Below are 15,542 nucleotides of genomic sequence, written 5' to 3'. Positions count from 1 at the left end.
GAACTGTCATTAAGATGAACCTCTCGTCTCTCTATTTCCCTTACAGGTTTCCTAGGGGAATTATGAGGCGCAAACACAAGAGAGAGTCATCAGGCAGATGACAGGAGAAAAGAGAGGGAGGGGATGAGGTGTTGCCCAGCGACTGAAGACACGCCCGAACCAGCCCCTTGCACTCCTGATCTGAGGACACACATACACGTTAGTTATTTCATTATTTTCTGGTTTGCATAGTGTAGTAGAGTTCTTAAGCTATCTAGAATAGTATCATGTTGGGGGTTAAGACAATGAGATGATTCTATAAGGTTTTCCGGAAAGCAAATATTCAGAAAGTGTCCCACTTTGCCAATCCTCACCCTACTTAAAAGGAAAACATATCCTTCACATATTCAGTCAGTTTATCTACTGTCTACTCTTTATTATTGATCTTGTGGATGTAAATTCTGGTGTTATACGTAGACTAATAGGTGATCATTTGGAAAGGCAGAATTATACTTTACAAAAAATATACTACGCAACATGCAACAATTTCAAAGATTTTACTGAGTTACAGTTCATATAAGTAAATCAGTCAATTGAAATGAATTCATTAGGCCATAATCTATTGATTTCATATGACTGGGAATACAGATATGCATCTGTTGGTCAGAGATACCTTTAAAAAAAAGTGTGGATCAGAAAACCAGTCAATATCTGGTGACCACCATTTGCCCCATGCAGCGCAACACATTTCCTTCGTATAGAGTAGATTAGGCTTTTGATTGTGGACTGTCAATGTTGTCCCACACCTCTTCAATGGCTGGTGCTGTATATTGGCGGGAACTGGAATCCGCTGTCGTACACGTCGATCCAGAGCATCCCTAACATGCTCAACGGGTGACATGTCTGGTGAGTATGCAGGCCATGGAAGAACTGGGACATTTTCAGCTTCCAGGAATTATGTACAGATCCTTGCAAAAACCCTTGAATGTGGGTAACTGGCTTCCAAGGTGTTCTAAAACGTTTTACCGGTTGTGTGTGTGTGTGTGTGTGTGTGTGTGTATACAGTGGGGAGAACAAGTATTTGATAAACTGCCGATTTTGCAGGTTTTCCTACTTACAAAGCATGTAGAGGTCTGTTATTTTTTATCATAGGTACACTTCAACTGTGAGAGACGGAATCTAAAACAAAAATCCAGAAAATCACATTATGATTTTTAAGTAATTAATTTGCATTTTATTGCATGACATAAGTATTTGATACATCAGAAAAGCAGAACGTAATATTTGGTACAGAAACCTTTGTTTGCAATTACAGAGATCATATGTTTCCTGTAGGTCTTGACCAGGTTTGCACACACTGCAGCAGGGATTTTGGCCCACTACTCCATACAGACCACCTCCAGATCCTTCAGTTTTCGGGGCTGTCGCTGGGCAATACGGACTTTCAGCTCCCTCCAAAGATTTTCTATTGGGTTCAGGTCTGGAGACTGGCTAGGCCACTCCAGGACCTTGAGATGCTTCTTACGGAACCACTCCTTTGCCCTGGCTGTGTTCGTTGTCATGCTGAAAGACCCAGCCACGATCCATCTTCAATGCTCTTGCTGAGGAAGGAGGTTTTCACTCAAAATCTCACGATACATGGCCCCATTCATTCTTTCCTTTACACGGATCAGTCGTCCTGGTCCCTTTGCAGAAAAACAGCCCCAAAGCATGATTTTTCCACCCCCATGCTTCACAGTAGGTATGGTGTTCTTTGGATGCAACTCAGCATTCTTTGTCCTCCAAACACAACGAGTTGAGTTTTTACCAAAAAGTTCTACTTTGGTTTCATCTGACCATATGACATTCTCCCAATCTTCTTCTGGATCATCCAAATGCACTCTAGCAAACTTCAGACGGGCCTGGACATGTACTGGCTTAAGCAGGGGGACACGTCTGGCACTGCAGGATTTGAGTCCCTGGCGGCGTAGTGTGTTACTGATGGTAGGCTTTGTTACTTTGGTCCCAGCTCTCTGCAGGTCATTCACTAGGTCCCCCCGTGTGGTTCTGGGATTTTTGCTCACCGTTCTTGTGATCATTTTGACCCCACGGGGTGAGATCTTGCGTGGAGCCCCAGATCGATGGAGATTATCAGTGGTCTTGTATGTCTTCCATTTCCTAATAATTGCTCCCACAGTTGATTTCTTCAAACCAAGCTGCTTACCTATTGCAGATTCAGTCTTCCCAGCCTGGTGCAGGTCTACAATTTTGTTTCTGGTGTCCTTTGACAGCTCTTTGGTCTTGGCCATAGTGGAGTTTGGAATGTGACTGTTTGAGGTTGTGGACAGGTGTCTTTTATACTGATAACAAGTTCAAACAGGTGCCATTAATACAGGTAACGAGTGGAGGACAGAGGAGCCTCTTAAAGAAGAAGTTACAGGTTTGTAGGTGACCAAATACTTATTTTCCACCATAATCTGCAAATAAATGCATTAAAAATCCTACAATGTGATGTTCTGGAGAAAAAAAATCTCAATTTGTCTGTCATAGTTGACGTGTACCTATAATGAAAATTACAGGCCTCTTTTTAAGTGGGAGAACTTGCACAATTGGTGGCTGACTAAATACTTTTTTCCCCCCACTGTAGCTATACAGACCACATACTCCCATGACTACGTAATAATCAAACGCTCTAAAGTGGCTCAACATTTCCTTTGAAGGTACAATTGCAAGCAGCACTGGCATTGCAAGCAGCACTGTATTAATGAAGGATCTTCCAAAACCCAAAGGAATAAATGAGAAGTGAAAACGTGGCTGTCTGAAATGGCATCCAATTTCCTATATAGTGCGCTACTTCTGATCAGAGCCTATGTGGCTCTGGTAAAAGGTAGTGCCCTATATAGGGCATAGGGTGACATTTCGGACAAAAACCATGAAAAAGAACTGCGGCAGCACATGAAATCCAAATCAGTGCTAGACTAGTTTGTTGGATATAGCTTACTGTAGATGGAAATGTCAATCTCTTCTGGGAGCTCTGCCTCGTTGACCTCGAAGCGGTCCTGCACATCGTTCAGGGTCTTGGCGTCGGTCTCGTCGGACACAAAGGTCACGGCCAGACCTTTCGTCCCGAACCTGCCGGCACGTGCCACTCTGTGCAGGTAGGTGTCGGAATCCTCGGGCATGTAATAGTTGAAGACAATGTTGACGCGCTCAATGTCCATCCCTCGGCCAAACAGGTTGGTGGCCACCAGGATCCGCCTCTGGAAGTCCTTGAACTGCTGGTACCGGGAAAGCCTGGGTGAGGAAGGGGGGCATTCATAGATTTAGAATGAGTAGAACAGGCATAATGCTTCCTGCTTCACTCCTGTGGGTACACAAACTGACCAACAAACATGTCTGAGTGAAAGTTATTGTTCAGTCCCTCCGGATAACAGCTTCTGCTATTATAGAAAACGTGCACGTAAATGGAAGATTCTCAATTTGATTGCTCATCTCAGTCCTCTCGCCTCCGTTTGAAAAAAGGTCAAAAGTAACCGAGGGGAGGAAATGTGGAAACAAATGCGTTTGCATGAAATGAGACTCCATCATTTGCGCGTCATCATGCAAATAATGTTTACAGGGGTGGAATGGCATAAAATAAACGTTTTGGTTCACCAGCCACTGTGGCAGGTAGATTTAAAAATCTACCAGCCACACCCCCGCTAAAATGACACCAACAAAATAATGGATGAGCATGCTTTGTAATGTTTCTAAAACAATAAATGTATTACAAGTAAGAAGTAATGTGGTATATTGAGTCTGACTAGCAATAGAAGAGTTGTCTGTTCCCTAGCAGTTGAAACTCAAACATAGAAAAACAACCTAGCTTGTGAACAAAACAATGCAAATAGCCAAGAAACCCAAGGACAAAGTCTCACTTCAGTAGACTTCAGTTTCAAGTAAATTAGACCAGCCAGGCTGTGTTGCAGTGCGAGGTGGAATAGGCTATGTAGAATTCGTAGTTCTTTGACTTAATTTACCAGCTATGAAACAAAATGGCAGAAATACTTTGAAAACAGCTACTGCAGCATTTATTTTACTATAAAATGTGATCATACTTTTAATTCACAAATGCGAGTGAAATGCTCACACTGTGGAGCCCTGACCACCTGCCAACGAGGCTGGTGAAAGACATCTTACCCGCCAATGCCAAATCTACCCGCATTTGGCAGGTGTTAATTTTAGGCCCTGGGTGGAATCCCAAATTAAACGTGTAAAGTAGTAAGACATTTAGTTAGTTGTGCTAGACATTTTATAGATAAAACAATAAGTAGCATATTGTTTTTAAATATGTGCATGCTTTTCTCCGTCGAGTAAACAGCTGATTCAAAGGGGGAGTGGCAAATCTCAAAACTCTTCCGCGAAGGACACTTGTGCTTCCTCACGCCTCTGTTTGCCTACTAACTAATTGACACACTACTCGACCGGTTATCGGTTTACGGATGAGAGAGGAGTCGAGGAGAGGACATTCTTTTGCCCAAATCAGAATTTCCCAATGAAAGCAGAGACCCAATCCCAAATCGACCCCTAAACCCTATGCACTTGTTGAAAAGTGAGAGGATTTGAAGTGTACGCAGTATCGTAATATTTGATAGGGTAGGGGGATGTTTCACAATACTGCTTACACCAATCAAAGACTCTCAGATTTCAACAAGTGCATTCCCCTCCATCAGAACCCACCTCTCCTCCTGGGCCATGCCCCTGTGGATGGCAGGGAAGTTCTGCTCCACCAGCAGCTGAGACAGAGCCACACAGCGCTAAACTGACTTCACAAAGATCACCACCTACATACAGGGGGAAGAGAACGGTTCTGTCTACCCTGTGGACTGTTGAAAAACAAATTATAGTCCCACTAAGCCCAAACCAGATTGGATGGCGTATCGCTGCAGAATGCTGTGGTAGCCTTGCTGGTTAAGTGTGCCCTGAATTCTAAATAAATCACAGACAGTGTCAACAGCAAAGCATCCCCACACCATAACACCTCCTCCATGCTTTACGATGGGAACTACACATGGAGATCATCTGTTCACCCACACCGCTTCTCACAAAGACACGGCAGTTGGAACCAAAAATATACCATTTGGACTCCAGACCAAAGGTCACATTTCCACCGGTCTAATGTCCATTGCTCATGTTTCTTGGCCCAAGCAGGTCTCTTCTTAGTAGTGGTTTCTTTCCAGCAATTCGACCATGAAGGCCCGATTCACGCAGTCTCCTCTGAACAGTTGATGTTGAGATGTGTCTGTTACTTGAACTCTGTGAAGGGTGCTATTTGAAGAATCTCAAATATATTTTGATTTGTTTAACACTTTTTTGGGTTACTACATGATTCCATGTGTTATTTCATAGTTTTGATGTCTTCACTATTATTCTACAATGTAGAAACTAGTAAAAAATAAAGAAAAAGGTGTCCAAACTTTTGACTGGTAGTGTACATTGAAACATGTTTTCAATTGACCGTTCATCTTTGACGTTTCAACGTACTCCTTGCTCCCGTCACTCACATTCTCACACATCTGGCACCATCCCCCCTGTCCTACTCACCCAGCTGCTCCAGCATCTTGTCACACTCGTCCAGGACAAAGTGCTTGACGTTCTTCAGGTTGAGAGTCTTGTTGCGGATGAGGGCCAGGATGCGGCCGGGCGTTCCGACCCCGGTGTGGGGGCAGTTCTTCTTCAGCACGTCCTCGTCCTTCTTGATGGACAGGCCCCCGAAGAACACGGCCGCCTTGACGGTGGGCATGTACTTGGAGAAGCGCTCGTACTCTTTGCTGATCTGGAAGGCCAGCTCTCGTGTGTGGCACATCACCAGCACAGACACCTGGTAGACCGAGAGAGAGGTAGGGCAGGATGTTTAATACAGAGCTCTCTGGACATCAGAGAAACAAAAGGCACACACACACAAGATTATCCAATAGAAAAGCGCTGTGTAAACAGTGGGATTAAAAGGAGAACAAATTCAGACTGCAATAGTGTTGGCGATTAGAAGTAAACACTTTCTTATGCAAGTCTCCCTCCACGCCCCTTGTCTCTAAGGGGTGGTTTCCCAGATACAGATTTAGCCTATTCCTCAACTAAAAAGCACTCATTGGATTCTCCATTGAAATGGCTGCTTCCACAATGTAGAGGTGAATTTCATTTTTCAACCACTCACCTGCCCGTCCACGGGCTCAATCTGCTGCAGGGTGGCCAGTACAAACACAGCTGTCTTGCCCATACCAGACTTGGCCTGGCACAGGATGTCCATGCCCAGGATGGCCTGTGGGATGCACTCGTGTTGGACTGAAAGACAGAAACAAAAGTCAGAAGTATGATGTGATGCTTGAAGGGGCATACATGTATAACTCATAGTTCGAGTCCCAAATGACACCCTATATAGTGGATTACTTTCGACCAGGGCCCATATATAGCGCACTACTTTTGACCAAAGCCCCATGGGCCCTGGTCAAAAGTATTAGACTAAAATCGGGAATAGGGTGCCATTTGAGACACACATAGAACAAACTAAGTCAGAGACGGTCCTTGGTTGAAGGTGGGCAGTGCCTGTGAGACTCACCTTCAGAGGGATGTTCAAATCCACAGTCGACAATGGCGCGGAGCAGCTCTGGTTTGAGCAGGAAGTCTCGGAAGCCGGAGCTGTGGATGGAAACGTAAGAGCCCTTTACCTCCTTCTTGCCCGCTGGTGTGGCAGTCTCTGGGGCAACCTGTGGCTCCTCATCCTCTTCATAGTCCAACAGCTCGTTGTCAACGTCGTTCTCTGCCATGCTACAGAAGGAGTAGTTGTGTTAGTTGAAACTAGGAAAGACTGGAGACTAGTTGGGGGGCTGTATCAACAATACAGTAAATTCAGAAGGTAAATTGAAATGCCAATTCAATAATCTATATAGAATTCCTCACCATCTATCAATCAAAGCTTGATGATGATTTCATTATTTGAAATCAGCTGTATAGTGCTACGGCAAAAACCAAAACGTGCACCCCTTGGGGTCCCTAGGTTCGAGTTTGGGAAAAGCTGGTCTAACATGTATTCCTACATAGCATTGGCTAGCTGCTAATAATGCTAGTAGCAGGCCGCACTCACAGCACCGCTTGTCACCGCCAAAGTTGGATAGTATGCAAAATAATCATAACAATTTACCTAGCTAGAAACAAGGATTGGACCAGCGACCACCCTGTAACGTTAGTTAGCCAGTTGCCCGATTCAATCAAGTTGAACAGGGAGTCATGCCTCACTCTCCGCACAAACAATGGCAGCCGTCTCCTCTCATTCAAACTTTGTGGCAGCAAAGTGCTATAAGGTCCATAATAGGTTCAAAATGCAAGGTGCATATTCAGAAATAACGTTGGCTCAAATTAATAACGAGTAAGACATTTCTAGGGTCTAACTTAGTCGCTCTGGATAAGAGCGTCTGCTAAATGACGTAAATGTAACTTGACCTAATGTAATTCTCGGAACCAACCTGCGACACACTGCTAGCATAAGTTAACTGCTAACTGACATGACCGTGCTAGTACTAGCTCGACGCAATGCTAAATGTGTTAGCTAGCCAGATCGCACAAGGTTTTAGCAAAGATTACAACACAAATATACTCGAACATGGCTGCTATTTTTGGGCGTTATGGAAAGAGAAATAGATGTTTCAATTTTACAATCCATGCAGATATTGAAAATTACTCAATACAGTGCATTTGTTATGCAATTAAAATACACTTACTTTTCGGTGTTAATTCAAATCGGCTTCGAGTATCACTGCTAGCTACGTTCACAGGGGAAGTCCTCAAATACTTTCGTCCGGAAACGCTGGGTTACTTTATTCGTAGCCACTATTGGTACATTTTTAAGACAATCTCCCCAAACCGGTCTGAAAACTAGCCTATTCAAATGCCGATCTTGAAAATGCCAGCAAAAATGGCAGGATTTCACCAGCTCCCCTAAACTTAATTGTGGGCATCATCTCTCGTTTGACAACACTGGCATGAAAAAAGTACACTGTGATAGCCTTATTCAGCAATAATGTAAATTATAGCTACGTATGACTAGGTTTCATCTTCCAGAAATGATGTCTGAATTTAGATTAGATTAGTTTATTAGTCACATACATAGGGTCGCAGATGTAATTGCAGGTTACAGTGAAATTCTTAAGCTCTGAACTCCAACAATGCAGGTCAAAAAGATAAGTGAATGAAACAATAATTAAAAATAATAATCATATACATAATATATACAATACAACATTTACAAACAAACAGCCTGCATTCATCCAGTTTGTATACATTATGATAGATGTGTGACATGAAGCCATATGAGGCATTTTGGGCATAGGGGTAACAATGACTGTCTTGAACAAATAGGCATTTGGCTTAAAACATTTATTCATAATTGGCAATATGTGGGCCTGCCCTGATCATATCAGCTTACCACATCTGTCTTCCCTCACCAAACCCATCAATGATTTGATTTATTTGACTATAATAATTTGATTGTTCCACATTATTGACACTAAATAGATGTTATTTTAACTGTAGCTATTAAAAGTCCAACAGTGGGAGTGTGCAGAGTGCAGACTGATGATAGCGACTTTAATTCCTGACTATTTCAGTTATTGTCAAAAGAGGGCAACATTTATCCATTAAATACGATAAAACCTCAATGAACCAAAGTGAATTGGGTTACATTGTAAACTTTTTTAGAGATTTCGTATGTGATCAGAAACAATGCATTAATTTCCCGGAGTGGTCGCTCTGCGCTGTGTTAGTTGACATAATCATGTACAATGGCATGACGTAATCTAGGAGCCTATGACGTAAACGAACTCAAGAAAAGGTTCAGTGCCTACTTTTGTCTCAGTTGAGTTGATGATTTGCAAAGGACAGTCATCCTCATGTTCAAATAAGTTACTTTGAGTGGACAAAGAAGAAATTATGTGTGAGTACAGCAAAACTGGCCAGGATTTTATAAAAATAAAATGTAAATGTATTTTTAAATGTAATTGTTAATTTTTTCAAATTTCAGGTCCAATCTGAAGGGTGCCTGAAAGCACAATGGATAGAAATCATAAACGGTTGAGAAGAATTCTTCTAAAAGTGAGTCTCATAAGTGAAAAAAAATGCTTGTTTATTCTGGGGCTCTCTCTCTTGATATGTAATGAGGCTATCTTCTTGGTAGTATAGCCTATATGCTGTAAAAACGGATTGATATGATTTATTGTTGGAAAAGTGGGCATAATAATGGAGGGCTCAAGTTAAATGTATTTCCTTATGTTCCTCTACCCCAGGCTGGGACCCTCCAAGCTAGTCCTGGAGAGCAGGTGCTCCAGACAGACGTCCATGCCACTGGCCATGATGGACTAAGGCTGCCATCCCTGGTAGATTGCCCCAAGGACGCCCCCCTAAAGGTAAGAAACGGCTTTTAGTTCTGTTGCAAAACGTCTGGTTGTAACGGAGATCAGTTGGTTGTAATCTAGTAATATGACGTGTTGAAAACCAGTTTGCAACGAGATAATGACGCCAGTAAGACACATGGGTCACCTACTAGTTAGAACTAATTATATTGGAATTCTGATTTTAATTCTAATTCTAATTCTAAGGTTAACCCTTATGTGACATGTCACTCAGTACCATCATGCCTATGGTGAAAGAGGTGGTTTCTATGGTGATATGATTTTCCCACTGTTGTTATTTGTCTCAGAACCTTGTGCCAAAGCCCCCACATGGCCCCAGGCCCAGCCGAGAGGCCAAGATGGCCAAGGCAGAAAAGAAGGCCAGAGAGGCTATCAAGGCTAGAAGGGCTAGGGAGGCTAAGGCAGGGGTGAAAAAACCAAGCCACCAAGTAGTTGGTGTGTTGGCACTGCCTCCACCTCTTCTATCTCCAACAACCAGTTACAGTGAGTATTGATCACCACTTCCAAAAAACGTGGATTTATTGATAGAATTCTAAAAGGATATATGGTGGAAGGACTATGAGTTATACATGTATGCCCCTTCAAGCATCACATCATACTTCGACTCTCCTCTTTCTGTAGGTGTCCTGCCAGCTATCAAGAAGGGCACTAAAGTGACTAAAGTGGAGACAACAGGTGACACAGTGGTTATTCAATAGAATCGTTATATTTACATTGACATTTTTGTCATTTAGCAGACGCTCTTATCCAGAGCAACTTACAGTTAGTGGGTGCATACATTTTTCATACTGGCCCCCCGTGGGAAACGAACCCACAACCCTGGCGATGCAAGCGCCATGCTCTACCAACTGAGCTACAGGAGACACTTACTTGCATCGAGTCATTCGCCATCGTTTTTCTAGCAGGCTTTGTGTGGTCGTGTTCCAGTGATGAAGCCGTTCTAGACCAGACCAACTGGACTGGAAATATGCGATTGTCCGGCGAATCCTCACAATGGTCTTCTCCACGAATTTAGGCAGCTAGATTGTCAATTCATCCAATTTTCGCGCAAATATGTGCTCTGTCCAAAAACTCACCACTATATTCTCTGAGATAAATTAACTTTTAAAAACAATTCATCGTTGCCATGGTTACTAGCTTGTTCGGTGGTAATTCTGATTCTCTTCTCTTTCAGTGCCACCAGGCCCCATGACACCTGAGGATGAGGTGAGAATGAACTCCTCTCCATCTGTTGATGACCCCCTGACCCCAGAGACCCCAGAGAGTGATGTCACCTCCGATACCACTTCTCTGGCGGACACACCCCGTGAGATGACACCTGAGAACGTAGAGGAGGCGTCCTCTCTAGAGGACTTCCTGAAGTCTCACCCGTGAGTCCTGCTCTGAACCGTGTTATGTGCAGTAGAAAAATGGAATCTAGTTGCCAGTCTACTAACCAATGATTCCTGATGTTTGTTTGTTTTCTAGTCAGAGAAAGCGCATCAGGAAGTTCCTCAAACAAAAGGTAAGTCCCACATTTTTTCTTCTTTACCCCATTTCTACTTCTTTACCGACTAATCATGCCAACAACAACAAAAACGTGTAACTTAAAGACTAAGAGGAAATGCTGTCATTTAAAAATGGTTGTTTTCCGTATTTCTTTCTAAGAATGTGACCATAGAGGACCTGGAGGACATGTCCTATGCGTTCCTCCTGCCAGCGATAGCTCTGCTCAGGATCTACAGTCCAGAATCATCCAACTGCTCCTTCCGCGGGTCAGGGGTGCTGAAGATCGTCTTTGAGACGTTCCACTGGCGGAGCTCTGAGCCAAAGGGGAGGCTCTGGGGCAGGCAGCCCCCCACGCCCAATTCTGAGACAGACAAGGAGCTTCAGGGTACAGCAGACATGGCTGTGAGTAACATCCTGAGGAATGCCCAGGAGGACCTCTTCTCCTCTGGTATGAGGACTCTGGGTCTCAGTATCTTCTCAGAGCTGTTTAGGGACGCCTGTGAGGTGCCCAAGCCGCCAGACGGAACCACCACGAGGTCCGGGAAGAGGCAACAAAAGCCGGAGTGGGAGTTGCTCTGGGTCATCACAGGGATCGAGCCGGTCCAACATGCCAGAGCTGGCAGAGTGTGTGAATGCTCAGCCACTATCTCTGGAACATCCAAGTGTGTCCTGCTCCAACAGAAGTAGCCTGCACCCCCTTCCAGAGCAGGGCTGGATGGAGAATATTGCTCGGGCCAGCTCATCCATAGTCGTCAGGTCATCTCTTACTCTTTTCCTCAGAGGGAAGGGCCCACACCTTATGCTAAACCCTCCAGGAGGACTCTCTGGTCCTCACAGGATCGAGACGGTTCGACCTCTGTCATCAGGCAGTGGAGATGGAGAGGGTTTATCTCCAGAGAGACACACCCCACTCCAGTGTCAGTGTGAGAGACCTGGGGCCAGTGAGGAGGGCCAAGAGAAGGGATGTCCATAAAGCCCTCAGTGAGGGGTCCCTCAATGTCTTTGCCCTGTTCAGGGAGAGGGCAGGGAGATTTGGCAGACCAGCACATGGGACATGGAGCAGACCCAGCCTCCCAGCACCCCCCACATCCAGCGAGGAGGATTTGTGGGACAGCGACTCCAGCTTGTCTCATGGGGTTGGGGAGGAGGAGAGGGGCAGCTCCCTGATCCTGACCCCCCAGGCCTCCACCTCACTCTCTGATCAAGACAAGAGGGCACTAGGTTAGTTATTATGTAGTCTTGTCTCCTTTTGCTCCCTTGTTATTATTGTTATTGCCATTTACAATGTGACCAAGATGTTTTGGGGTGGGGGTGCTGTCGATGGGGGTAGGGAGTATTTTTCATTTTCTCCGCTCATACAGGAGTCATAAAGGCCTAGTTCACTAATTTTGTGAAGAAAATCATCTATAAAAAATAATAATGATATATCTATATATACATTTTAAATAAATGTTGATTTGACTAGAGGACGTCTGCCAGATCCTGACCGCCTGGGTGGAAAAGATGCTGAACAGGACCTGCAACGAGAATTACAGGGCCAGTGTCATCATCCAGAAAGGTCCATTTATAACCTGTTTTACCAATATGACCAGTATTAACCCTGTTATAACCAGTGTAATAACCAGTGTATTATCATTATAGTAAATGTACTAGATACTGCATAGTGCTATACATGGATGTGGCTTTGAATCAGTTCAGAGTATTAGTGTGTTTTCTTAGGATTGGATTCTGGTGCCAGGGACAGGTTCCCTTACATTCAGTGTCCTTCTTCATCAGAGGAAGAAGAGGAGTTGGTCACGAGTGTCATGACTGTCTTACACTCAGAGCCCTCCACCTCAACCAAGGCAGCACGGGCAGCTCCTGCACAGACCCTGGAGTTCAACCCCTGTCTGGATGAAGATGAGGTGGTCCCCAGCACCTCCATGGGTGCGGGATTCCTGACGACCACTCAGGCAGCATGGGCAGCTCCTGCCCAGACCTTGGAAGAAGAGGTCGGGGAGCTGATGTCTCTGAGGTGAGTACCAGCTCCCTGACCCCCACTGAGGCCAGGCAGGGCCTCCTGGGGAAGATTCCCTCTCTCCTTCCGGGTGAGATCCTCATCGAGGAGGACATCTCCTTTCGCAGCACTCCCAGGAACACCGTCATGAGCCCCCAGACCCTGAAGCTTATCCTCCAGGGCATCATGCGCCGACTGGAGGCCTCAGAGTTCCCCCAGGCCATGATGGCCAACGACCCCTTCAGGCTGATGAAGAATCTCTTTGTGGAGGTCCAGCATGCCCTGAAGTATGCTGACATCTCTGTCCTCTTCAGCCTGGAGGAGAGCATCCAATTTAGGGGGGAAGATGCAATGAAGGCCATCGTGAAGGCTGCGGCTAAAAGGTTGTCCTTGCGTTCGGATTCCAACCGGCGTGCCGCACGCTATGGTGGCGAGGTAGCCGTCTGTTGCATGGCAGATACCATCGCGCACGTCATAGGCGACTACGCCCAGGACTGGAGTTCTGACGGCCATTTTGGAGCGAGGAGGAGCCTTGGTAGTGGGAGGTCACGCTCCTCCTCAAGCTCCTCAAAGAGTGACATCACCCTCACAGAGGAACTCTTGGCCCAGGGGGAAACCCTGGAAGAGGACCAAGAGGAGGTGGCTGCGATCGACGACAACAAGAAATGTGACTCTGCTAGCTTGGAGAAGGCCAGCAGCAGCTCCCTCTCCGCAGACCTTGTGGACAGCACCTCCACACAGGTAAGGAGTCTACCATTAACCAGTATGTTGTTTAGTTATTGGGGCTGTTTGATTGTGAGGCACCAACTCATATCTGTTTGTCTCTCTACTAAGAAGACAGTGAAGGATGAGGCTGTGAAGGAAGGAGTGAGGAAGTCAGGAGAGGGGAAGCGAGGTCGCAAGAAGACCCTGAAGAAGAACAAGGCGTCTCCCCTTGGCACTGATGGTAAGTCCTCCCTTCTGTCAGTCCACATGTCTATTTGTCTTCAACAAAATTATATTATTTCACCACATTGTAATGTTAGGGGAAGAGACTATGATGAAGTTATCAGGGTCTTATTCATTAAACGGAAGTAACAGGGAGGAACTTCCTTGAACAAAAAAAGGTGTTTTTGTTTTCCGTTGCAAAAGTTTTTTTTACGGTTTGTCCTAATGATGTCATGCCATGTTCTCTGTCACCTGTTCAGATACCGTGGCTGATGAGCCGGGGAAAAAACGATCTCTCCTCCTAAGGATTACAGCTGCCCTGGCAAAACTATTTTGCTTCCCCTGCAAAAAGAGAAGCGGCAAAAAGTAGTTGTGTGGGTATACCCACTTAGAGCACTTCAGTGCACTTGCCTCCTCTCCACAAACCCAGAGTCAACTCACAACCCATTTCATGATTCCAACCTTACCCCCACGCTATTGTGGCGAGGGAGCCATCTGTTGCATGGCGGACACCATCGCACACGTCATAGATGACCATGCTGAAGATTGGAGCTCTGACGGCCATTTTGGAGCCAGGAGGTAGTAGTGACATCACCCTCACCAGGAGCTCTTGGCTGAAAGGGCCAAGGAAGCAGACCAAGACGACGTGGCTGATGATGAAACTGGCATGACAATACCCCCCCCCAAATAACAAACCATTACAAACCATGATGATTCCTCCCATAGCCCGGCCCGGACCTATTTCATTCAATAAACATGTACTTGCATCTATTTTGAACCTCTTTTTTTGTTTTTAACAGGCCTACTGTAGACAACAAATTATTAAGTGCAAATTGATGTGTGTACTGCATCAATATTATGAGTTCACTGTGCCAGTCATTATGAGTTCACTGTGCCAGTCATTATAGTTAATCTAGGCTTTAACACTCTTAACTGTATTGGTATTGACACAATACGAGTTACATTTGAGTATTTTCTAAATTTGTGTTTCTGAGGGAATACATCTGCAATATACTGCTAATAATGTTAATCGAGAGGGGAAAATACTTCTGGAAATGTACAAAAAACAATAGATCATATTCTTGCCTTTGACAGTTTAGATCATTCAAATGTAATAGCTTCAGGGTTGTGGAGGTCATAGTCTCTTATGACGGCTACCAAAGTCCATCCTGCTTTCACCACTCGCTCACACTAGTCCAATATCTTAACATCTCCCTACCGGAACCTAATCGAGTAGCTGGCCCGGCACTCACGCAAGATTTGGTTCTGGGTTGCAGAGATTATGGAGGTGAAAACAAGGTCTATGGCTGCGTTTACACAGGCAGCCCAATTCTGATCTTTTCCACTCATTGGTATTTTGACCAATCAGATCAGCTCTTTTTCCAAGAATTGGGCAAACGATCATAATTGGACTGCCTGTGCAAACACAGCCTGTCATACAGGACCTGACCAGGAAAAACTCTGATCTGAAAAACTGTCAAAGGCAAGAACATGATCTATACTACTATTTCCAAAATTATTTTTCAATAAAGTTTAACATTATTAGCAGTATATTGCAGATGTATTCCCCATAATATACTCCAGCAAGCAAAAGCCTGGAAACGGAACAAGGTAAAATCAAATAAACTCCTGCCCTATACCCCACAAGGAAATAGGATGAAAGACTTGATGATGTGTATGTAGGCTATGTTTATTTAGCCTGCTCATTACTGCTATCAGATGTAAGCAGGCTA

At 44.7% G+C, this 15,542-nt stretch overlaps 2 protein-coding genes across 2 annotated transcripts; one reads left to right on the top strand and one right to left on the bottom strand.

Moving 5' to 3' along the window:
- Nucleotides 1-25: 25 nt before the first annotated feature.
- On the bottom strand, nucleotides 26-7,781 carry LOC121532555 (ATP-dependent RNA helicase DDX39A). Its single transcript, XM_041838356.2, has 8 exons — nucleotides 7,713-7,781; nucleotides 6,554-6,762; nucleotides 6,152-6,279; nucleotides 5,542-5,818; nucleotides 4,816-4,823; nucleotides 4,678-4,754; nucleotides 2,960-3,252; nucleotides 26-180 (listed from the first exon to the last, which is right to left on the bottom strand). Exons 2-8 carry the CDS (start codon nucleotides 6,759-6,761, stop codon nucleotides 41-43), a joined length of 1,131 nt encoding a protein of 376 aa, XP_041694290.2. The 5' UTR covers nucleotide 6,762; nucleotides 7,713-7,781; the 3' UTR covers nucleotides 26-40.
- A 5,062-nt stretch (nucleotides 7,782-12,843) lies between these two features.
- Nucleotides 12,844-14,620, top strand: LOC121532556. The gene is made up of 3 exons (XM_045215980.1): nucleotides 12,844-13,623; nucleotides 13,717-13,828; nucleotides 14,610-14,620. The coding sequence occupies exons 1-3, from the start codon at nucleotides 12,844-12,846 to the stop codon at nucleotides 14,618-14,620; spliced, it is 903 nt and encodes a 300-aa protein (XP_045071915.1).
- The last annotated feature ends 922 nt before the right edge of the window (nucleotides 14,621-15,542 follow it).

The sequence above is a fragment of the Coregonus clupeaformis genome, unplaced genomic scaffold (assembly GCF_020615455.1).
Source record: "Coregonus clupeaformis isolate EN_2021a unplaced genomic scaffold, ASM2061545v1 scaf0571, whole genome shotgun sequence".
In the NCBI taxonomy this organism is placed as follows: Eukaryota; Metazoa; Chordata; class Actinopteri; order Salmoniformes; family Salmonidae; genus Coregonus; species Coregonus clupeaformis.
Note: the sequence above shows the minus strand (reverse complement) of the source record. Positions and strands in the feature narration are given on the sequence as shown.

Coding starts and splice junctions, on each gene's coding strand:
- LOC121532555 (XM_041838356.2), bottom strand. CDS start 6,761: ATGGCAGAGAACGACGTTGACAACGAGCTGTTGGACTATGAAGAGGAT. Junction 3,253..4,677: donor GGCATGGCCCAGGAGGAGAG/GTGGGTTCTGAT, acceptor TTCCTCACCCAG/GCTTTCCCGGTACCAGCAGT. Junction 181..2,959: donor GATTGACATTTCCATCTACA/GTAAGCTATATC, acceptor GTGTGTCCTCAG/ATCAGGAGTGCAAGGGGCTG.
- LOC121532556 (XM_045215980.1), top strand. CDS start 12,844: ATGGGCAGCTCCTGCCCAGACCTTGGAAGAAGAGGTCGGGGAGCTGAT. Junction 13,624..13,716: donor TGGACAGCACCTCCACACAG/GTAAGGAGTCTA, acceptor CTCTCTACTAAG/AAGACAGTGAAGGATGAGGC.